Source organism: Megalobrama amblycephala, linkage group LG1 (genome assembly GCF_018812025.1).
Source record: "Megalobrama amblycephala isolate DHTTF-2021 linkage group LG1, ASM1881202v1, whole genome shotgun sequence".
NCBI lineage: Eukaryota > Metazoa > Chordata > Actinopteri > Cypriniformes > Xenocyprididae > Megalobrama > Megalobrama amblycephala.
The window spans coordinates 28335211-28359066 of record NC_063044.1 but is presented as its reverse complement, the minus strand read 5'-3'; the positions used below and the strand labels follow the sequence as shown (position 1 = coordinate 28359066).

General features: G+C 35.7%; 3 protein-coding genes across 3 annotated transcripts; 2 read left to right on the top strand and 1 right to left on the bottom strand.

The window, feature by feature from the left end:
- Positions 1-660: 660 nt before the first annotated feature.
- Positions 661-8708, bottom strand: tufm (Tu translation elongation factor, mitochondrial). Its single transcript, XM_048187623.1, has 10 exons — positions 8588-8708; positions 8011-8057; positions 7550-7688; positions 7303-7469; positions 4551-4820; positions 3505-3637; positions 2908-3012; positions 1616-1767; positions 1415-1534; positions 661-1319 (listed from the first exon to the last, which is right to left on the bottom strand). Exons 1-10 carry the CDS (start codon positions 8622-8624, stop codon positions 1149-1151), a joined length of 1341 nt encoding a protein of 446 aa, XP_048043580.1. The 5' UTR covers positions 8625-8708; the 3' UTR covers positions 661-1148.
- A 471-nt stretch (positions 8709-9179) lies between these two features.
- hspbp1 (HSPA (heat shock 70kDa) binding protein, cytoplasmic cochaperone 1) lies at positions 9180-16934 on the top strand. The gene is made up of 8 exons (XM_048187634.1): positions 9180-9363; positions 10246-10365; positions 11616-11814; positions 11903-12127; positions 13386-13541; positions 13622-13718; positions 15370-15481; positions 16421-16934. The coding sequence occupies exons 2-8, from the start codon at positions 10246-10248 to the stop codon at positions 16499-16501; spliced, it is 990 nt and encodes a 329-aa protein (XP_048043591.1). The 5' UTR covers positions 9180-9363; the 3' UTR covers positions 16502-16934.
- Positions 16935-21718: 4784 nt separating this feature from the next.
- On the top strand, positions 21719-23507 carry LOC125264116 (N-acetylmuramoyl-L-alanine amidase-like). The gene is made up of 2 exons (XM_048183368.1): positions 21719-21994; positions 22690-23507. Exons 1-2 carry the CDS (start codon positions 21931-21933, stop codon positions 23505-23507), a joined length of 882 nt encoding a protein of 293 aa, XP_048039325.1. The 5' UTR covers positions 21719-21930.
- The last annotated feature ends 349 nt before the right edge of the window (positions 23508-23856 follow it).

Sequence of the window (23856 nt, the reverse complement as noted above, 5' to 3'; positions counted from 1 at the left end):
TATTTTCCAAACAAATCCTGAAGTTGCAGTTTCCCTTTGCATATTTCACTCAAAATATCACATTATAGAATTTTAGAAGGTTGTGAAAGTTTTTATGTCGTATGAAGGCCTTGAAGAGATTCTGTACAAACTGCTTTTGAATGGTGCGATATGGGTGGAGAAAAGTTATTCAGACAATGAAAATGTATATTGTATTCAGAGATGTTTATAGCTTGAAAATCACAGAAAAAAAATGTCAAAAATGTCATATGTCAATCCAAAATCGAATCAAATCAAAGAAGAAAAAATGTGAGAGTTTTGTGAAAATTAAAGTGTCATGAAACCCCGTTTTAGCCTGGTCGTTCATTACTTTTAATTATTTAATTATTACAGTTATATAAATTGTAAATTATTACAAGGTAGTATTTCTTTTTACTGAATTTATCCAAAAAAATCCTACAAATCCACCATCACACTAAAATGCATTCATTTAAATATAACACTCAAAAAACACATTTAAACATCCACAAATTGCCGCCTCAACCGTTAAGACAATGGTTAAATGATACCAGCATAAAATATATGTATATAAAAGTACACTGCAACTTCACTGTACATTTTTTGGCCTATTATGTTTTTTTTTATTGCTTAAAAAATGCAAAACAGACACAAAGCCGAGTCTACGGTCTGTTGAATACATTTTATTACATTAGCCACATTTTTTAGACAGATGACTGGAAACCAGAGAGGAAAAGAATCCAATGTGTGTCCGTAGATGAACGGCATGCAACGACAGGCCATGTACAGTTTAAATTTGGAAACTTTCACAAACACAATGCTTTTCTCCTGTGAAATGCGCGGATGGGACAGAGGATAATGAAAGCGGAGCATGTTTCAAATATTTTGACGTAAAACAGACAAATTATTCCATGACGATGTTCAATTTCTGATCGGAGCGATACTTGTTTCTTTATGCAGAAAATTGGTGGGCACATATTTTAAGGGCTTGCGAAGACATTATCAATAAGGACATAGTCATTCTCCTTAGCAAACATTTCATTTTGCAATAAACAGGGCCTTAATTCAACTCTAGAGCAATTTCTAGAACTTCAGTCCAAAAAGGCTTCAGACACCAAATTCTCAAAGAGTTTCCTCTTTCATATGGTCGCTCAGCCCCAGTTGTACTTGTCGTCCTCTGTCATGGTGAGGATTTCTGTGACCAGGCCCGTGCCGATGGTTTGGTTGCCGTCCCTGAGCGTGAACCTTTGGCCTTTGTCGAGAGCCATGGGCTGTCTGAGGGCCAGGATTATAGATGTGTCCTCTCCTGGCATCACCATCTCCTACCAAACGAGAGATGGAGAAAACAACGAGTTTACAGCAAACGCTTCAACAAGAACTAGCACTGATATTACATATTTGCACAGGTGAAACGCACCTTCCCAGGAAGCAGCTCTACTAGACAGGCCATGTCCCAGGTGTGAGAGAACATGATAGGCATGAAGTTTGTGCAGAACGGTTTGTGCCTGCCGCCCTCCTCCTTGCTCAGAACGTAGACCTGAACACGCAGAGTTTACTTGGTTGGTGAAGCAGGACAGAAGGTGCTGAACTGATGTTTAAGGTTTTCAAATTCACACACCTGAGCTTTGATCTTCTGGTGCGGCTGGATGGATCCAGGTTTGCACATCACCATGCCTCTCCTGACATCCTCCCTCTTCAGACCGCGAACCAGAGCGCCCATGTTATCGCCCGCCTCCGCCCGGTCCAGGGACTGATGGAACATCTCGATACCTGAGAGGAGAGAGAAGCAGAGCTAGAGTTGAATTTCTGTGCAATGGCTAATCCTATCCCTCTTGGTCCCCAAAAAACAAAAAAACAACTGAAACGCTTAAAAGATTCAATTTGATCTGTTTAGTGTCTGAAGAGAAATCCACATTTGTTGATGTACTAAATAAGAATAAATGGAAATTTCTATATATATATTTGAGTATTATTTATGTGCTATTATATTATTTATCAATATTTTGAATTAACTTTTAGTACTCAAAATATTGTTTTAAATCACTTTATTAGTTTTATTTTTAGCAATTTTAACACTTCAAACTAAACATTTTATTTTAGTAACTTTTTTTTCCATCTAATATTTATATTTTATTATTGTATCTTAACACACGTACAACAACTGAAGCAACACATTAAACATTTAATATAATAATAATAACAATATATTTTTAGTTTTAATATTATTTATATAATTATTATAATAATAATAATATAATTTATAATATAATTTATATAATATTATTTATATATTATTATATATTATATATATATATATATATATATATATATATATATATATATATATATATATATATATAATTACTAACTGAAATAAAATAAGTACTGAATCTGAATAGAAATATTAGTGTTGTTTTTCCTTCATATATATATAATTATATTATACATATATATATATATATATATACATTATATATATATAATTATATATACACACACATACATATACATATATATATATATATAATTTTTTTTTTTTTTTTTTTTTTTACACATGAAGGAAAAACAACACTAAACTTGATTAAAGGTATTTCTCTGACAAAATTAGGCTAATAACGGCTACATGTTTTATTTTACTATGCAAAAAATATAAAACATTAAAAACAAATAAATAAAAATAAAAAGCAAAAATGCACAGAAAAACAAACTATGCCATAGCATGTTTTCATAATTTCTTTGTGTGACAGCCTGACCAAAAATAATGTCCGCACAATTTGGCATGTTTCATTGTGTTATCATCACAAATAAAACAATTGACAATGCAAGATCCATATTTTGCACATTGAAATACTGCCTATGAAGATGACGGGTATGTTTGTGCAATGAGTAGGAAAAAAAGTAATTTCTCACCAGTGATGACAGACTTAAATGAACGATTGTGTCCGAGAAATTCACATTCATCTCCTTTCTTGATCACTCCTCGTTCTAGCGTGCCAGTGACCACAGTACCACGACCTGCACACAGGATTCATACAGAAAACTCACAGATTCAACAACAACAAAAACTTTATTATTTATTCATTTTGGAGATGCTTTTAGCCGAAGCAGAAAAGCACAAACAGCAAATCATACAGAAGTCAGATACTATATCAGTTAGGGCTGACCGATATATCGCATGAGATTGTCACGCGCATTTCGTCAGTAAAGCCGGTTCCCTGATTACTGCTAAATCGCCATCACCTGCTTTCAAATGGAGTGGCATTTAATAGACAGAGCCGTAGATCACTGACAAGCTACGCAATATCGCGTTCATTATCGAAGGCGATTCATCTGCAATATGAACGCGATATTGCGTGGCTTTTCAGTGAACTACGGCTCTGTCTATTAAATGCCGCTCCATTTGAAAGCAGGTGATGGCGATTTAGCGGTAATCAGGGAACTCATGCGATATATCGGTCAGCCCTAATATCAGCAGTATTAAAATAAGAAGACTTTCATAACACACACCTGGAATAGAATAGACGGCCTCTATGGGCAGCAGGAATGGTTTATCCAGATCTCTCTTTGGCAAAGGAATAAAAGAATCTACCACCTCCAAAAGCTTCATAATGGAGTCGACGCCCAGCTCCGGCTGTCTGTTCTAAACACACACAATCATAACAGAAACAAAGCGGTGAAATTTGAGAGCCACGTGTGATTCAACACAATTTAAAACATCAATCCAGTTTCTTTCAAAGTTACTAGCCACTCAGCATTTTCACTGGCCACAATTTTGACATCAATACTATGGGAAAAACTGCCATATAAATATTTTTTAATATCATCTCATAATTTGACAGCAGGTATATTAAGCTGCTGTCACTTTAAGACCTGATGCATGGATCCATTATACTGTTACACAAGCGTTTTCTTTGATCATAACTGACCGTGTTTACGTGAATACTCACCAAGAACTGCATTTTGACATTGTTTTGTGTGCATTTGACTGTTTAAGAGCAATAAGCAGCGAAAAAGAACTCAATTCATTACTGAGAGGCAGATTTATGTGTGCATACTTTGGGTGCGAGACAAAGTAAATGTGGGACTAAGTAAAATTATGAGCAATACTCGCAATCCCATGCTGAAATTCAAGCCCTGTAACACCAACAATATTAATCCAGAGCAAATGAAACAAGTGAGTGAGGGGAGGCGGGTTTGTGTGTCGACTCGCTGTCGGATAGTATAGTGTATCTATTCTGTGAAAAATGAGTTGAAGTGTTTCAGATATTTCAGTATTGATATGCATAAAAAAAAATCTATATTTTTGACAAAACTACATTGCACTTAGTTTATTATTTCGGATGCCTTTTTAAAAGATTACAATTGAAAATGTATATATTATATATAAAAATCAACCCACCAAAGTGGCTAGTTGGAGTGACTGCTTTACACTGCTGAAATCCATCTGCATTTGGCAGGTGTTCATGTCAAGCTCTGGATATATATGTCACAATAGGGAATAAAAGGCTATCACAACTTCTGTTTCATGCCAACTTTAAAATCTCCATCCTTACCTCCAGAGCACAGAGTGCCGATCCAATAACAACTGGTGTGTTTTCGCCATCGTAGCCGAACTCTGTGAGCAACTCTCTGATCTCCAGCTCCACCAGGTCCAGCATCTCTTTGTCGTCCACTGCATCGGCCTTGTTCACGAACACCACCACGTGCTCCACACCGATCTGCCGCGCCAGCAGGAGGTGCTCACGCGTCTGTGGCATCTGACCGTCGGTCGCCGCCACCACTAAGATGCAGCCATCCATCTGAGATGTGCCTGTGATCATGTTCTTCAGACAGAGAGATATGCATTAATACCATATTGTTCTGAATAAGACAATGTTTTTTTCTTATGAATACATCTGAAATACGGGTTCATTTTATATTCAGGGTCTAGAGACTTATACATGTCAATAATACACCCGTAACAATAGGTGGCGCCAAATATGCTTAAAACGAGTGTGCGCAAAAAAGTCTTAAAAACACTAATAATCAATGAAAAAGCTGTACAGTCTAAAAGCCGTGTGACTGTTTGCGTGCCTCGATGACAGGACCAAATTTCCCCGGTACGTGATTTCAAAAACGAAATTCGGTACCCAGATTATAAAAACTACATTAAGATTTCACTTCTACTGTTAATTTAATTTTGATAGGCTACATGGTTTTCACTATGAGATGGATAGCCTAATGTTATATAATTCAGGTTATTTTTATGGTGTGCCAAATCTGTTTCTTTTTAAATGTGATTTAAATGTGTGTTGGTACATTTGACCAGTATTTACCATACTTTCAATACAAAAATTTAAGGAATGCACCAGGATTTTTTGGGGCGATACGATGCCGATTTTTTAACAAACAATTACTGGCCGATACCGATATTTGTCACTTCTTGTGTTTTGAAATTTTGGCATCAAAATAGATAGTATTTTGATCATGTTTTAAATCAGCAAAGTTCAAAAACACCTGCATTAAAATATACTAGCAGGTTTATTGCTGCATCATCAAATAATTTCTAATGAACATGGATTGGATCCATTTAAAATTCAGCTGGCCTACATAAAGACAACAGAACAATGATACATATGAAATAAACAAATCTCCTTTACTAAGGCAAGACTCTTAGTGTTCTAGTCTACGGAGCTATACGGGTAATGACAAGGAGAGCACGCAGTTCTTCAGAGATATTTTGCAGATTTAAAGTTTATTATGCGCCCCCTGAAAAGATATATATTTATTTACTGTTAGTTGTAATACGTGTTTTGAGTAATTCGCTATATGTTGATGATAATGAGATTTTAATGAGCACTTCTTGTTTAGCTCTTATGGTGATTTGTTTGGAGTGAAAACGGACGCAATACACTTTATAAAACATCAATAAAGTTTTGGTCATCATTCGGATGGGGTCTGCTACACTTATGAAAGTTACAAAAATTGCTTAGTCAAGAATAGTGTGTGATCTTTTGTTATTTGATTGGCATTAAAGCGCAGACAGCAGAGCTAGGATTATGCAAATCATTATACAGCTCAGTTCCTTCACACAGTTTAGGGCTGTCAAACGATTAATAACGATTAATTGCATACAAAATAAAAGTTTGAGTTTGCATAATATATGTGTGAGTAATGTGTTTAATTAATATGTATATATAAATACACACAAATTAATGTATATATTTAAGAGAAATATGTTATTTATGTACAAAATATTTTTATTTATATATAATATAAATTATATAAAAATATAAATAAATACATATACTTGTAAATATTTCTCAAATATATACATGAATGTGTTTGTATTTATTTATATATACATAATAATTACACACAGTACACCCACATATATTAACTGTGTTAAGGCTGTCAAAAGATTAATCGCAATTAATCGCATACAAAATAAAAGTTAGAGTTTTCAAACTTTTATTTTGTATGCGATTAATTGCGATTAATCTTTTGACAGCCTTAACACAGTTAATTAAAAAACTAACGGTTTGTTATATCGGCCTTTTTCCTGCTAAAGCCGACGTTGGTTGTAAATTGAGCAAAAATCAGCCGATACATCGGTGCATCCCTACAAAAATTAAAATATGCAATATGAAAATTATTTTCAAATAAAAGCATTTTCTTTATAAAATACAAGATTTGATCTTCAAAAAGCCTTTTTCCAGAAAAGGGGGGGTCATCTTATAATCATAGTCATCTTATATTCGGAACAATACAGTAATACAGATGCAATGATAACATGTATACACTAATGTTGGGTCGGTTCAGTTTTTTTGTTTTGTTTTTGAAATGTTCCCTAAGGCTGCATTTATTTGACCAAAAATACAGTAAAAACGGTAATATTGTGAAATATTATTAAAATTTAAGATAGCTGTTTTCTATGTGAATATATAGTACAGTGTAATTTATTCCTGTGATCAAAGCTGTATTTTCAGCATCATTACTCCATTCTTCAGTCACATGATCCTTCAGAAATCATTCCGATATGATGATTTTATGCTCAAGAAACATTTATTATCATTATCAATGTTGAAAACAGTTGTGCTGCTTCATATTTTTGTGGAAACTGTGATACATTTTTTCTCAGTATTCTTTAATGTACAGACATTTCAAAAATAGAAATTTTTGTAACATTATAAATGTCTCTACTGTCACTTTTGATCTATATAATGTGTTGAATAAGAGTATTATATAAGAAAAAAAAACCCACACTGACCCAGACCTGTGAGTGTTTGTGTAAAAGACAAACGCTATGCTATCTGTGTGCAATACCTTGACGTAGTCGGCATGACCGGGGCAGTCTGTGTGAGCGTAGTGTCTGTTGGCAGTGGTGTATTCCACATGTGAGGCGTTTATGGTGATTCCTCGAGCCTTCTCTTCAGGAGCATTATCAATATCCTCATACGTCTTATAACGTGCACCACCGGCCTCGGCTAGGACTGAAACAAACAGATGAACAAAATACAGTCAGCACACTGCCTTTTGATTAGTAAGAAATCAAAACAAGTCGTCAATATACCTTTGGTAATGGCAGCGGTCAGCGTGGTTTTGCCGTGGTCTACATGACCGATAGTCCCGATGTTCAAATGGGGTTTATCACGAGAGAAAACCTTCTTTGCGTCTGCTGCAAAATTTCTCCGACTTAGTGGAACTGCAAGCTAAGAGAACAAACAAAAAGATAAAAACTTGTTTTACTCTCTAATGCACTTCAATAAATTATTATCCCCAGTTTCACAGCCTAGACCCAGACTAAAATGCATGTTTGAGATGTTTTAACTGAAAGCAAGTTGCACTGAAACATCTTAAAATATGTAAGTGTCATTGTTTTGTCTCAAGATGCACACCAGTAATGTGTTTCCTAAGGCATATTTATAAAAGCTGCTTAAATGTCCTAATTGAACTAAGGCCTAATCCTGGCTTAATCTAAGCCCTGTCTGTGAAACCAGGCAAAGTTACAGATATTTGAACATGAAAACTGACCAGTTTATATGAGCTGTGCAGTAAACTCGGGGAGGTCAACTGAAGAGCTGGAAAACAGTAAATGGAAAAATGTCATTCATTTATTCAACTACATGATTTATTGTGGCTTATGGTTTAGATATATGTCTAAGCATTATTGATAACAATTATGCCAATTAAAAGCATGACTCATAATCAACACACCACAAAACTACTATTTAAAAAGTTCAATGCATCTAAGTCTCAGTCTCTGTGCATGGCTGTCAAAAGTAGCACGAGACTGAAACAGCCCTAATCTATTTCCCAGAAGTGTAATCTTCACACAGGACTAATCTTCAATTACATATGCATGAACATCTTTATGCATTAATGTCATTAATATTGCTCTCCCGATTACATACAAAGCACAGACTGAGGAACTTGACCTTGCTTACGGAACGCACGAGCATCCTTCCTCTGTTCACAATCTCTGTCATTTCCACCCTCACATCCACATATACACACATATATATGGTAGATCCGGCACACAAAACACTCGCAGCATAAACACAATGTCAATGGCACGCGAAGAGAAAAATAAACAGATTTTGTAACTTACCGGAGAGGCACGCGCGGACGCTCACGAGCGCAGCCATTTTGCGGACACTGGCAAACGCGCGTGCGCGGAGAAATACACATACGCCATCAACACTGGACGCGTTTTTACTGTACCGTAACCGTTCTAATAAAGGAAGTGGATTTTTAAGTGGCTTTTTGCAAAACAAACTTCTTTCATTTCATTTCTTTCATATTACACATAAACCTTTGGAACAAACTAAAAACAAAAAGCCCTGAAAACATGTGAAAAATGTGATTTTGTTTTTTTTACGCATATTCTTTTACTAAAATTTCCATGGTAACCATAGTTTTGTCAAAATACTAAAGTTACTTTAAAAAAAAAATCAGTCTGACGGAGAGTTCACATGTTGTATGACTGAACGCTAGTACAACACCTGTAGTAACCATAGTATATCATTATTAGCTAATTATTAGCCATGTAATGCATAGTAATATTATAATATAATGTAATACAGTTTTAATTGCTAATGTAATGTTGGGGTTCACGCGGTTTTAATAAAGCAAACTGTTATTAATTCCCGCCTTTCGTCACTGATTTACAAAGACGATCCAAAATCACTACGGTAACGCTCGTGACGTCATCGCGCGTCGACGGTTTGAGCACGCCGTTGTGCAGCAGCATCTGGAAGTTTCTGGATCTGCGATGGTGTCTTTATATTAGCGGAGAGGAGCTCACACATATTATTGTTAATACTGCTGGGAATCTATATCACTTCTACTTCTACCGCTGAACTTTGGCACACAGCATTTCCAAAGGTAAGTCCGGTTTGTTTTACTCGTGTTTACATTTTGTACCTGAAGAAGAACATGATTCGGTTTCGTAGTATTTGCCTGTTCTGTATCTGTGAGTCTGTCAATGTATTTAAGTTGTTGAATAAAGTAAATATTTCAAAAATATATTAACCGTGATAACATATCTGTAACTGTAAGTGAAACATATAAGAAATAAATGTCAAAAATATAATATCTGTGATAACATAACTGTATCTGTAAGTGAAACATAAGAAATAAATGTAAAATATATTATCTGTCATAATATGCCTGTAAGTGAAATATAAGAAATAAATGTCAAAAATATTATAACAGATTTTTGTTATAATTACTGATAAATTACAGATAACATATCTGTAACTGTAAGTGAAATATAAGAAATAAATGTCACAAAAATATATTATCTGTCATAATATGCCTATAAGTGTAATATAATAAATAAATGTCAAAAATATTATCTGTGATAACATTTGTAAGTGTAATATAAGAAATAAATATGTCACAATAATATATTATCTGTCATTATATGCCTGTAAGTGAAATAAAAGAAACATGTCACAAAAACATATCTCAACATCTCTAAGTGAACAAAAATCAAAAATATATTATCTGATGATATGTCTGTAAGTGAATTAAAAGAAATACGTTACTATTCTCAACATGACTAAAAGCTACCATAAAAATCGACCAAAAATATTTATTATACTGTAAATAGCAGAAATGTGATTTCTCATTGTCTTTACAAAGGTTTTGACAAGTTTTAATAAAGCTGCCTGAATGTTGAATTTATTTATTAAGCCTGTATATGTATTTGCAGGAAAACTTTTAATAGAGAATATCATATACAATGTGTCTTTATCTCCTTAGATGGCAGAAGGCAGGGGTAACAGGCAACACCCCCGTAATTTGCAAGGTGTGCTACGGATGGCTGTGGAGGCCGGTTCTGCTTCTGATGGTCCGGCTCCACCAGAACCCATGACACAAGAGGTGAGCAGAGCTCGCTGCAGGCGCACAGACTACCATGAAATACAGGTGCTGGTCATATAATTAGAATATCATCAAAAAGTTGATTTATTTCACTAATTCCATTCAAAAAGTGAAACTTGTACATTATATTCATTCATTACACACAGACTGATATATTTCAAATATTTATTTCTTTTAATTTTGATGATTATAACTGACAACTAAGGAAAATCCCAAATTCAGTATCTCAGAAAATTAGAATATTACTTGAGACCAATACAAAGAAAGGATTTTTAGAAATCTTGGCCAGCTGAAGAGTATGAACATGAAAAGTATGTGCATGTACAGCACTCAATACTTAGTTGGGGCTCCTTTTGCCTGAATTACTGCAGCAATGCGGCGTGGCATGGAGTCGATCAGTCTGTGGCACTGCTCAGGTGTTATGAGAGCCCAGGTTGCTCTGATAGTGGCCTTCAGCTCTTCTGCTGGCTTGACACAAGGAATGCGACAGCTGAAACCCATGTCTTGCATACGTCTGTGCGTAGTGGTTCTTGAAGCACTGACTCCAGCTCCAGTCCACTCTTTCTGAATCTCCCCCACATTTTTGAATGGGTTTTGTTTCACAATCCTCTCCAGGGTGCGGTTATCCCTATTGCTTGTACACTTTTTTTCTACCACATCTTTTCCTTCCCTTTGCCTCTCTATTAATGTGCTTGGACACAGAGCTCTGTGAACAGCCAGCCTCTTTTGCAATGACCTTTTGTGTCTTGCCCTCCTTGTGCAAGGTGTCAATGGTGTCAAGTCAGCAGTCTTCCCCATGATTGTGTAGCCTGCAGAACTAGACTGAGAGACCATTTAAAGGCCTTTGCAGGTGTTTTGAGTTAATTAGCTGATTAGAGTGTGGCACCAGGTGTCTTCAATAATGAACCTTTTCACAATATTCTAATTTTCTGAGATACTGAATTTGGGATTTTCCTTAGTTGTCAGTTTTAGATCATCAAAATTAAAAGAAATAAACATTTGAAATATATCAGTCTGTGTGTAATGAATGAATATAATATACAAGCTTCACTTTTTGAATGGAATTAGTGAAATAAATCAACTTTTTGATGATATTCTAATTATATGACCAGCACCCGTACATTTAAATGTGTGGTCTGTAATGTTGACGTTTATTTTTTGTTGCATATTAAAAAAAACCACTTTCTATTATCAGAGGTTTAATATAGAGACTGTACTATAAGTAAGCCCCTTTGTTTCTGTTTTTCCAGAGGATTGAGTTTCTGAGAGGAGCTCTAGCGGAAGTGTGTAAAGGACAGATGGATGAGGTGGAGCAGATGAAACATTGTTTGGAAGTGCTGAACAGAGATGAATGCAGGGAGGGAGTGGAGGAGGAGGGAGAGGAGGATGAGCGAGAGGAAGCACTGGAAATGCTTTCTGAGCTCTGTGAGAACCTGGACAATGCGAGAGGTGTGTGTGTATTTACTCTTCAAAACTTCTTGTTGTATTCTTGTAACACCGATCTAACACGTGCATCACTTCTCTTTGTGTGTTGCAGATCTGATGAAACTGGGCGGCCTGGATTTGTGTATGTCACGGTGCCTCTGTCACTCCGAGGCAGGAATTCGCTGGAGAGCGGCTCAGCTCATTGCCAGCTGTGCCCAGAATATGCCCGAAGTGCAGTTTTACCTGCTCAACCAGGGGGCGCTACTGACACTCCTGCAACTCACAGATCATGACGCAAACAGCACAGTTCGAGTTAAAGCACTCTACGCGGTGTCCTGTGAGTACAAATGTGCATAAAAGTAAAAGTCTTACTCTTGAATGATATAGAGTGGTGCAGTAATAACCGCAGACTAATTCGCCACTGGTTCCTTTGAGATTCTCCTATTTTTTCCTATATTCTACAAAATAAATTGGCGAAAGTGTGAATTTGAAGCAGTTCTGTTTATTTTTGAAGACGTATGTTTTTAATAAGTAACTCGCTTGAGATGTGAAAGCAATCCGACCCAACGGACCCAAACGATATCATAATTCATAATGGGAAATGTGTTTATATAAAAAGCAGTACTGTCTGATTCTGTGAGTGAGCACGTTATTTACCATACCATAGCACCTCTTCATCTAAAATGTTGTGTAATTGCACTTCTCCGTGTGAGAATGCTGTCCCGACAAAGCCTTGATTCCCGCTCTGCTTCATTATAACATTTATATTTGGTCTCAAAACATTGATTTAGCCAACCAGACAGCGCTGGGAGATCCAGAGAGAGAGCGCATTTGAATTTGCCGCAGCATTAATATGAATGTAGTATATAATTTAACAGCGGGAATGATGGCTACATTCATATAGTGTTTGCGTGTGTCTCGACAGTTACAAATAAAGCAACAATAAGCTCAATGAGCGAACCTGTCAATCATTATTTTGATGGATGACGCTGAGAAAATTTAATAAGAGGACAGTTGTACTCGCATGTGACTTGCATAAATGCATTTTCATACGCTTTGAAATGTTGCCATGTGAAAACGAACCGAACCAAGAAGAAAATGCAACATTGGAACAAATTTAGTCCCTGTTTTGGAGCAAAACAAACGATCCATAGGTGTGAAAACGCCCTTACTAACCCTCAAGCCATCCTATGTGTGTATGACTATGCTCTTTAAGCCAAACACAATCAGAGTTATATAAAAAAAAAATATCTTGGATCTTCCAAGCGCCTGAGTTTTTGAAGCTCCAAAAAGTGCATCCATCCATCATAAAAGTAATCCATACGACCCTGGCGGGTTAATAAATGGAGTGAAGCGATAGATTTTTGTAAGAAAAACCATATTTAAAGCTTTATAAACTGTAATCACTGTGTTCCGGTAACAGCCATACACGTGTTTATGAGAGAGTCGAGTTCTTTCGCAAGTGTGATCTATGACCTGATGTGTATGACGTATTATGGGATAGTTTTCATTTTTGGGTGAACTATTCCTTTAAATCCTGTAAGATATACAGTCTCTGGAATTAAGCATCTTCAAATCTTGACTTTCTTTCCTAGGTTTAGTCCGAGAACAGGATGAAGGTCTGCGGGACTTCCTGTCACATGATGGTTTTTCAGTGCTGATGAGGGGGATGCAGTCAGACAGTGAGAAACTGAGAACTAAATCAGCGTTCCTTCTCCTCAACCTCCTGACCAGTCACCCAGAACACAAAGGTAGCACTGAATCTAAATGCAGTCTGTTAGACCATATAAAGTCCAGTGTTTTATGTATTCATTCTTCATTTCTTTCTCAGATACAGTGTTGTCTATGGGGATGGTTCAGCAGCTGGTGTCAGTTCTTCGGTCCCCTCATTCCTCTGTACATGAACATGTACTTGGTGCCCTCTGCTGGTTGGTAACTTTATTGCATGATGAAAATTAAACTTCAGTCTGCTGATTGAAATACATCAGCTTTTGGAGTTTGAGGCTTGGTTTCTGACTGATATTTGCAACTTATACAGGGAGTGCAGAATTATTAGGCAAGTTGATTTTCTGATCATATTTTTTTTCCAAGCACATTTTACCAATTCCAATCCACATCAATCTTAATAACTACTATTAATATTGTTTTTAATCATTTATAAGTGATATATAATTGTTCATGAAGGATGGAAATGAAAAATGCCTTATATTCAGGTGTGCAGAATTATTAGGCAGGTTTTCTTTTACAGGCAAAATGAGCCAAAAATAAAGATTTAACTCAAGACTGAAAAGTCAAAAATTATTAAATGCTTATGAGAAGGACGCAATACTAATGCAATACTAGAAATTGCAAAGTTAAAGCATGACCAAGGGACAGCAAAATGCTCATTGGGTCAGCGGGGTCATACAAAAACAAGTGGAAAAGAAAAGACGTGTTAACTGCAAAATAATTAAGAATTAAGGTGAAGAATTAAGTGTGAAACCATCAGGAACCCTTTAGTCTCCAGCGCCACCATTTTCCAGAACTGCAACCTACCTGGAGTCTCCAGAAGTGTGAGGTGTCAGGATCTCAGAGACTTGTGTTAGGTAAAGAAACCTAAAAAATGACCCGCTCTTAATAAGAATCACAAGCTGGTGTTATAAAATACATGAAGACTAAGTTTTTATAGGCCTTATAGACAGACTGCTTGAGAATGACTCCTGAAGGACCAGCACCACATCCTCTTGTACCACTGTTTGAAGAATTTATCCAGAATGGGCAGTAAGGTGTTTGAGTTCACTTTTAGTCTATCTATTATCCTGAAATGTCTGTCTTGCAGAGATGGACTAAAAATGATCTTCCAAAACTTACTGCCAGATTCTGGAAGATAAATTCTTCAAACAGTGGTACAAGAGGATGTGGTGCTGGTCCTTCAGGAGTCATTCTCAAGCCGTCTGTCTATAAGGCCTATAAAAACTCAGTCTTCATGTATTTTATAACACTTCAGCTTGTGATTCTTATTAAGAGCGGGTCATTTATTAGGTTTCTTTACCTAACCCAAGTCTCTGAGATCCTGACACCTTGCACTTCTGGAGACTCCAGGTAGGCTGCAGTTGGTGAAAATGGTGGCGCTGGAGACTAAAGGGTTCCTGATGGTTTCACACTTAATTCTTAATTATTTTGCAGTTAACATGTGTCTTTTCTTCTCCACTTGTTTTTGTATGACCCCGCTGACCCAATGAGCATTTTGCTTTCCCTTGGTCATGCTTTAACTTTGCAATTTCTAGTATTGCATTAGTATTGCGTCCTTCTCATGAATATTTAATAATTTTTGACTTTTCAGTCAGAGTTAAATCTCTTTTTTGGCTCATTTTGCCTGTAAAAGAAAACCTGCCTAATAATTCTGCACACCTGAATATAAGGCATTTTTCATTTCCAGCCTTCATGAACAATTATATATCACTTATAAATGATTAAAAACAATATTAATAGTAGTTATTAAGATTGATGTGGATTGGAATTGGTAAAATGTGCTTGGAAAAAAAATATGATCAGAAAATCAACTTGCCTAATAATTCTGCACTCCCTGTATGTGTTTAGTCTAGTTGAGGACTCTCCTCGCGGTGTGAGTGATTGCAGAGATCCATCGCTGGGCTTGGAGGAACTGCTCAACCAGCGAATGCAGGACCTAAGGGGACGAGAGGAGAGCCTGGTAAATTAACTCACTCATCTCTTAACTGGTGTTTTATCGGTTTCTCTCTGCTGTACTTTGTCTTTCACTCTCACATTCACTTTCAAATCAAATATTTTAAAGTCTGCATGAAATAAAAGTGTACCCTATTTAATTTCTCCTGGTCTTATTTTGTGCGATTCTTTAGTGCATGTTCTTCCAAAGAAAAAAGTATGCTTTCGTGATCCTTCACTAATATTAAATAACTTGTCCTGCCTCTGAAATTACTTTCTTTCTTAGCTGACGTCACATGGGTGGGAAACATAATGGAGGAAATAATGTTTAGCAATAGTCAAATAGTTATTAGGTGTTGCATTAGGCTGCTCTTGTAGGTAATTCAGGCTTTTTAGAATCTTAAACAGTAGTTAAATGCAAATTAACATTAAAATAAAAAATAAAAAATAAAAATTGTACCACAATAATAGCAAATAACATTACATTTGCCACTTATGAGTCAGCCAGTGTTTGGTATTGTTAACTAAAACTATTACAAATGTTTTAGCTAATTTATAAAATATAAATATTAGATGAAAAAGAAAAAACCTTAATTGATAAGTAGAAATAGAAATTAGAAAATTCTGAAATAAAACAAGTTTAATTTGAAGTACTAAAATGACTAAAACTGAAAAGAATAAATGAAAGCTAACAGAATAAAAAAAACTAAACAATAAAAATGACAAAAAGCACAACATTACTAAAAGTAATACTGATTAAAAAATATGAAAAAATTCAAAATATTAATAAATAATATATAATAGTATATAGATAATACTAAAGTAACACTAGAGCCACCCAGTTCTCGATGTATTTAACCATTTTCCCCCTTTCTCTCATTGAATAATGTAACACTTTGAAAGTAAAATATGTTCCAAACAATGCTTCATAATGACTTGAACTCCTCTGAATTTTCTTTTCCTGCAGGAGGAGCTGGAATTTTGTGAACGGTTACGAGTGGCTTGTTTCCAAGGGCAACCCCTGGAGGACAATGGAATGGATCGCTGAGGTCTTACTGGTGATTCCTGCTGCGCAGTGAAAGGCCAACACAAAAGATGCAATCCGAGTTTATATTCCCTCTCTGTTTAAGAGAGAAATAAAAACTAGAAATGGAATTGATCAAGAGATAAACTTGAAAGAGATTTCAATTCTGAATATTCAGAGTTCAGTTTTTGGCCAGCTATGTGTGCATGTGCAAACATATCATATTCCATGAACTGTGCACAAACACCCTTGTGTTATAATATGAATATGTACATTTTTGTATATGTCAATTTGTTATTTTAAATTATATGGTGTTTAGACTCCACTTTCTAAATGTTTATTATTCTTCTTTATTCTTCACCCGAACAACCACACAAATACAAAGCCATAATGTGTAACTACACATCAAAATAAAACATAATTTGTAGATTTAAAATAAAGAGTGTTATGATTCAAACCTCTGTTTAAGTGTAATTCCGACCTAAAAAAAACATGGTAGTGTAGTGAGGATGAAAAAACCTGCACAAATATGTGCCTTTTTTTACACCTTTACATAATCGATACTTTGAAATTAATATTTGAAGTGAATTTTGAATTTTTGGAACTGCTATTTTAATGCTGTCCTGATTCATCTGTAATTTGAGGAATCCATTGCAATATGTTTAATGTGCAGCTGATTAAGATAGAATAGAGATAGTTTTGATCCCATGATAACGTTTAGGACAAGAAACTGGACACTTTTTGATAATTGATTTCAAAAGTGATCAAAACGTCAGTTTGTCAAATATGATTTAAACCAGGTCCAGTCCTGCTCCTGGAGGGCTGTTGTCCTGCAGAGTTCTGCTCCAACCTCAGTTAAACACACCTGAACCAGCTAATCATGATCTTGCTTGGCATATTTTTTAAAATAATTTTAAATGATTTTAAATTAATCACAAATGATTTTTAAATAATGAATTTCCATTTTATTGCATGAAATAAGTATTTGATACAATAGAAAAATCAACTTAATATTTGGTACAGAAACCTTTGTTTATAATTACAGAGGTCAGAGGTTTCCTGTAGTTCTTGACCAGTTTTGCACACACTGCAGCAGGGATTTTGGCCCACTCCTCCATACATGTCTTCTCCAGATCTTTCAGGTTTTAGGGCTGTCAGTGGGCAACAAGGAGCTTGAGCTCTTTCCATAGATTTTCTATTGGGTTTAGGTCTGGAGACTGGCTAGGCCACTCCAGGACCTTGAAATGCTTCTTACGGAGCCAGTTGCCCTGGCTTTGGTTTGGGATCATTGTCATGCTGGAAGACCCAGCCACAACCCATGCTCTTACTGAGGGAAGGAGGTTGTTGACCAAAATCTTGCGATACATGGCCCCACCCATCCTCCCCTCAATACGGTGCAGTCGTCCTGTCCCCTTTGCAGAAAAGCACCCCCATGCTTCACAGTTTGGATGTTCTTGGGATTGTCCTCATCCTTCTTCCTCCATACACTGTGAGTGGAGTTTATACCAAAAAGTTCTATTTTGGTCTCATCTGACCACATGACCTTCTCCCATGCCTCCTCTGGTTCATCCAGATGGTCTTTGGCAAACTTCAGACGGGCCTGGAGGATTTTAATCCATGACGGTGTAGTGTGTTACTAATGGTAACCGTTGAGACTGTGGTCCCAGCTCTCTTCAGGTCATCAACCAGGCCCTCCCGTGTAGTTCTAGGCTGATCCCTCACCTTTCTCAGGATCATTGATACTACACGAGGCGAGATCTTGCATGGAGCCCCAGTCTGAGGGAGATTGACAGTCATCTTGAATTTCTTACATTTTCTAATAATTGCGCCAACAGTTGTTGCATTCTCACCAAGCTGTTTGCCTATTGTCCTGTAGCCCATCCCAGCCTTGTGCAGTTAAACAATTTTGTCCCTGGTGTCCTTAGACAGCTCATTGGTCTTGCCCATAGTGGAGAGGTTGGAGTCTGATTGATTGAGTGTGTGGACAGAGGTCTTTTATACAGGTAACAAGTTCAAACAGGTGCAATTCTGAGAGCCAGAATTCTTGCTGGTTGGTAGGTGATCAAATACTTATTTCATGCAATAAAATGGAAAATCATTATTTAAAAATCATACAATGTGATTTTCTGGATTTTGTTTTAGATTCTGTCTCTCACAGTTGAGGTGTACCTACGTTGAAAATCACAGATCTCTCCATTCTTTGTATGTGGGAAAACTTGAAAAATCAGCAGTGTACCAAATACTTATTTGCCCCACTGTAACCTTTAAAAAATGTCCTTGGAATACGTAACCCAGTTTCCTATTTGGTGAATAAGGATCTTGTGATAAACCATATCAAAGGAAGCTTGGATATCAAGTCAGACTAAAATTGAAGCTTTATATACAGTACAGTTCAAAAGTTTGGAACCACTAAGATTTTTAATGTTTTTAAAAGAAGTTTCGTCTGCTCACCAAGGCTACATTTATTTAATTAAAAATACAGTAAAAAACAGTAATATTGTGAAATATTATTAAAATTTAAAATAACTGTGTACTATTTAAATATATTTGACAAAGTAATTTATTCCTGTGATGCAAAGCTGAATTTTCAGCATCGTTACTCCAGTCTTCAGTGTCACATGATCCTTCAGAAATCATTCTAATATGCTGATTTGCTGCTCAATAAACATTTATGATTATTTTCAATGTTGAAAACAGTTGTGTACTTTTTTTTTCAGGATTCCTTGATGAATAGAAAGTTCAAAAGAACAGCATTTATCTGAAATACAAAGCTTCTGTAGCATTATACACTACCGTTCAAAAGTTTGGGGTCAGTAAGAATTTTTATTTTTATTTTTTTGAAAAGAAATTAAAGAAATGAATACTTTTATTCAGCAAGGATGCATTAAATCAATCAAAAGTGGCAGTAAAGGCATTTATAATGTTACAAAAGATTAGATTTCAGATAAACACTGTTCTTTTGAACTTTCTATTCATCAAATAATCCTGAAAAAAAATATTGTACACAAATATTTTGTATAATTGTACACATTAAATGTTTCTTGAGCAGCAGATCAGCATATTAGAATGATTTCTGAAGGATCATGTGACACTGAAGACTGGAGTAATGATGCTGAAAATTCAGCTTTGCATCACAGGAATAAATTACTTTGTGAAATATATTCAAATAGAAAACAGTTATTTTAAATTGTAATAATATTTCACAATATTACTGTTTTTACTGTATTTTTAATTAAATAAATGTAGCCTTGGTGAGCAGACGAAACTTCTTTTAAAAACATAAAAAATCTTAGTGGTTCCAAACTTTTGGACTGTACTGTATCTACAGTTTCCAGTAATTCCCAGCAAGAACTAGTATAGTTTTTTTTTATAGCTACAATGATGTAACATGCATTTATGTGTGCGTTACAGACGGCATTTCTTATTCAAACATTCCCAAGCTTCGTCTTTGTTGCAATCAATAAAATTTATTTATTGGCAAATTATGCAAGTGTGATTAACTGCTTTAAAATATAAATACAACATTAAAAAGTCAACCATTAATGATTTTGTCGAAGTAAAGCAATTAGAATGACAGCTAACATTTCACCGGAAATGGCCAAGCTGGCTTAACGAAAACCTAGAAGTAACCGTTCATATGGTCAATTAGGCCTGTAAGTTTTTATATTTTAAGGATTGAAATGTTGTATTGCCATATGTAGCTTTGAGTTTGCCATATTAGTTCATTATAAATCATTAGCTATCGTTAAGGGTCATTCCATATGGTTGATGTCTGTGCTGGATTTTATTTTCTAGGAACGGTGTCCATTTATTATAATGGGTGTAGTTAACATCTTCAGCGCTAACGTTCTTCCGCTAAATGCAGTTTTCATTTTAACCACTAGAGAGCCATGTAAAAGTTACATAATGTACCTTTAGATTTAGATTGAATTCATTTTCTTATGTTTAAACATGAAGTTTCTTTTATCATTTTATACAGTGTATATAATGGACAAATAAGAAAAGACTGGTGTCATGACATGACAAACTCTACTAAATGTCCAACATAACTAAACATTTACCACTAATATGTCTTTCCCTTTAACGAAAAACACATAACAATAATGCCAAAATTTACTCTTAATGCACTCCCTTGCACAGCATGCTGCTATCTACAGATATGCTGCCCAGTTAGTTATGATTCATGAAGTTTTATCAAATGATTAAACTTCCTTTTTAAATATATTAGGTTGACTGAACACAATGAAATTAAGTTGTTCAAAAATGGTGTTACTTTAGCTGATTGTAAAGCCCCTTTCACACAGTGTGTTGATCCCGTAAATTTGCCTTCTGTGTGAACGCAAACGCGTCCAGGGATGGGGACCTAGTAACATTGCCGTGATCAGTTCTGGAACACGCCCTGTGTAAACAAAAGACAGGACCAATGCCGTAAGGGGTGTGTCGTAATAATGATGCCAAAGCTGAGATAGTTCGGCAGCTTGAGGAATGGTTTGCGATGCGCTAGTTTATGTAAAAATAAATAAATAAATAAATTAAGGTTTTTGATGAAAACATTCCAGGATTATTCTCCTTATAGTGGACTTCAATGGCCTCCAGATGGTTGAAGGTCAAAATTACAGTCTCAGTGCAGCTTCAAAATGCTTTAAACGATACCAGACGAGGAATAAGGGTCTTATCTAGTGAAACGATCGGTCATTTTTGAAAAAAATACAACTGTATATGCTTTATAAACACAAATTATCGCCTTGCACGTGCTTCCGCTTTCCGTATTCTTCAAAACGCTTACGCTGTATGTCCTATGCCTTCCTTATTCTACTTATGGAACAAACACGGCGCCAGTTTCATTTTTTTCTGTAAGTAGAATAGGGAAGGCTGCACTGAAACTGTAATTTTGACCTTCAACAATTTGGAGGCCATTGAAGTCCACTATAAGGAGAATAATCCTGGAATGTTTTCATCAAAAACCTTAATTTCTTTTTGACTGAAGAAAGACATGAACATCTTGGATGACATGGGGGTGAGTAAATTATCAGGAAAATTTTATTTAAAAGTGGACTAATCCTTTAAATGTTCTTCACACTAAGAAAAAAATTAATTTGAGAACAGTTTTCTGGAACCCAGAGTGGTTCTTCTATGGATGAATCACTGTGAAAACCTCCTTTTGGAATCTTTATTTTTAAAAGTGCATAATACAACTTTTTTGTTACGCTCATTTAGAAATTAAGATTCTTGACATCTTTCTTTCTTTATCATGGGTTTTGTCCGGTTTATCTGGGGCATACTAAAATCAGCTGTCACTTTCTCAAGCCTTAATCATCCTTTATTTTGGAAAGCAGTTAATCAGTACATACTTACATAAGCATTAGCATGTATTTATAATGTGTATGAGGTGCAGGTAGACACATCCATTTTACCTGAACAGAGAATCTTCAGTGCTCATAAGTTCTGTCCTCATGGCTTGGAACTTGGGTTTGTTTGTTTCTTTGCTTGTGGTGTTTTCCAGTGGCTTCACTGAAGGTAAGTCATATATTCAATCTTATCTTCATCTGTGTGTACAGGCTGTATATATATTACAAAAGTTTTTTAAAGGGTTTGTTCACTCAAAAATGACATTTATTACCCTTCTTGTCATTCCAAACACAATGAATTTTTTTTTGTCATGAATGACACTGAAGAATGTCTCCACTTTGATAAGGCACTTTTTTTTTCATAAGGCCAAAAATGATTTTTTTTTTTTTTTTTTTTTTTTTAAAGCACCACAAAGTTACAGTAAAAAGTATTTGTGAATCTTTCATTTATTTTCTAAGTCTGTTGAAGCAATAGGATAACTTTATTTGAGGAACAGACTTGCATGTATTTATTTACTTTATTTACTTAAAATATTGCCCTGCATCATCACACGTTTCACGCCAGGGACTTTAGTTTTAAAAATGTATTAAATTGTTAAATTAGCTTGAATTAAGATTAACAAGTGCTGTAGAGTATATTTATGGTTTGTTCGAGTTTACTAGTGTAGTTAACTACCTGTAGTTAGCTCATGTTAACAAAATAAATCTTATTGTAAGTGTTTTCTTTTTTGGTTTCACTAAATGTTTAGAGTATTTGTTTTGGGGTTTGAAACTCACAGTACAATGATTTCTTATTATTTGACTCCTTTAATAGCTGTGGTTGCATTAATAAAATTGTCTTTTTTTCTCCCCATTTTCATTTAGCCACCACCACAAGACGCATGGATGACTTCATCAGTGCTGTGGAGAGAACTGAAGCTGAGAATCCAGGGCTTCAGATGCTCGATGTGGTCAAAGGTTTACGTAAGGCTGCTGGCTTTGAAACCAACCTCATCAAGCATCACCTCGGGGATCTCAGTGATGCACACGACCTTGTGACAGATCCATCAGTCATTTCATACTTAAGCAAGGTCATTAAGCACAGCATATCACAGTTGGGTGAGGAGGAAGGTGTAGTTCTGATTTTAGATGGTTCAAATGTGGCGTTGGCCCCAATGCTCCTCGGACTTGAGGCTGGGCTGCAGTCGACCATCCAAAGCCTGTACCCTTTAACCTTGACCGAGAACCTAGTTGCCTCTTTTGTCCATCATGCCCACAATGAGCAATCCAGCATTCCTCTGGGCACTAAAGGTTTCTGGGATAGCATTAAATCCCCAAAAGTGTACACTCTCTCTGGTTTGCCCTCCTTGGCAACAGACGCCCTCATAACCGGAGGTATTGACGGGCTCATTCTTGGGTCAGAAGTTGCCACGTCAGACCTTCGTGAGCTTTCACTGAGTGACCTTCTGAAGAGTTACTACAGCCACCAACTTAACGCCGCAGGGTTGGACGCAGTGCCCCGTCTGATCAGTCAAAATCGAAGGATGAACTTTAAAAAGTTTGTCAGCTTCTCTTTGCTGAAAAACCAAGTGGTTCAGGCTCTAACAGTTCGTCGTAACTTAAATGAGTCTGAGAGGAAGAGGCTGGATGATGTCGTGAACGAGGGGTTTGAGGAATTTGTCCATGTATATGCCGGTAATTAAACCATTTATTTATTTATTACTGACGTAAACCATTTCATACTGACTACTAAAACTTATATTTTTTAAATAGACTGTATATTTATATAAATACATTTCCTTATTTTTACTATATATTTTTTTTTAAATAAAATGTTTAAGATTGTTAAGAACATTTTTATATTAATAAAAATACATTTCTTAATAAATATAACTATTTAATTTTTTAATATAATTTGAGTTACTAAACCAATTTTATTATTTTATTATGGATTGGAAGGTCCGTGATGAAATCCACTCCTAGGTGTGACCAGGGGCGGTTTGGAACGGGCAGAGATTATAGTTTCCCGGAGGGAAGATGACGAGGGCTTTT

Bases quoted from the DNA above. Each gene is read 5' to 3' on its own strand.
- LOC125264116 (XM_048183368.1), top strand. From the start codon at position 21,931: ATGGCTTGGAACTTGGGTTTGTTTGTTTCTTTGCTTGTGGTGTTTTCC. The intron at 21,995-22,689 runs GTAAGTCATATA...ATTTTCATTTAG, and splicing joins TTCCAGTGGCTTCACTGAAG to CCACCACCACAAGACGCATG.
- tufm (XM_048187623.1), bottom strand. From the start codon at position 8,624: ATGGCTGCGCTCGTGAGCGTCCGCGCGTGCCTCTCCG. The intron at 3,013-3,504 runs GTGTGTGTTATG...TCCTGTGTGCAG, and splicing joins GGCCGTCTATTCTATTCCAG to GTCGTGGTACTGTGGTCACT. The intron at 1,320-1,414 runs GTGCGTTTCACC...CTCGTTTGGTAG, and splicing joins TAGAGCTGCTTCCTGGGAAG to GAGATGGTGATGCCAGGAGA.
- hspbp1 (XM_048187634.1), top strand. From the start codon at position 10,246: ATGGCAGAAGGCAGGGGTAACAGGCAACACCCCCGTAATTTGCAAGGT. The intron at 12,128-13,385 runs GTGAGTACAAAT...TTTCTTTCCTAG, and splicing joins AGCACTCTACGCGGTGTCCT to GTTTAGTCCGAGAACAGGAT. The intron at 15,482-16,420 runs GTAAATTAACTC...CTTTTCCTGCAG, and splicing joins GGGGACGAGAGGAGAGCCTG to GAGGAGCTGGAATTTTGTGA.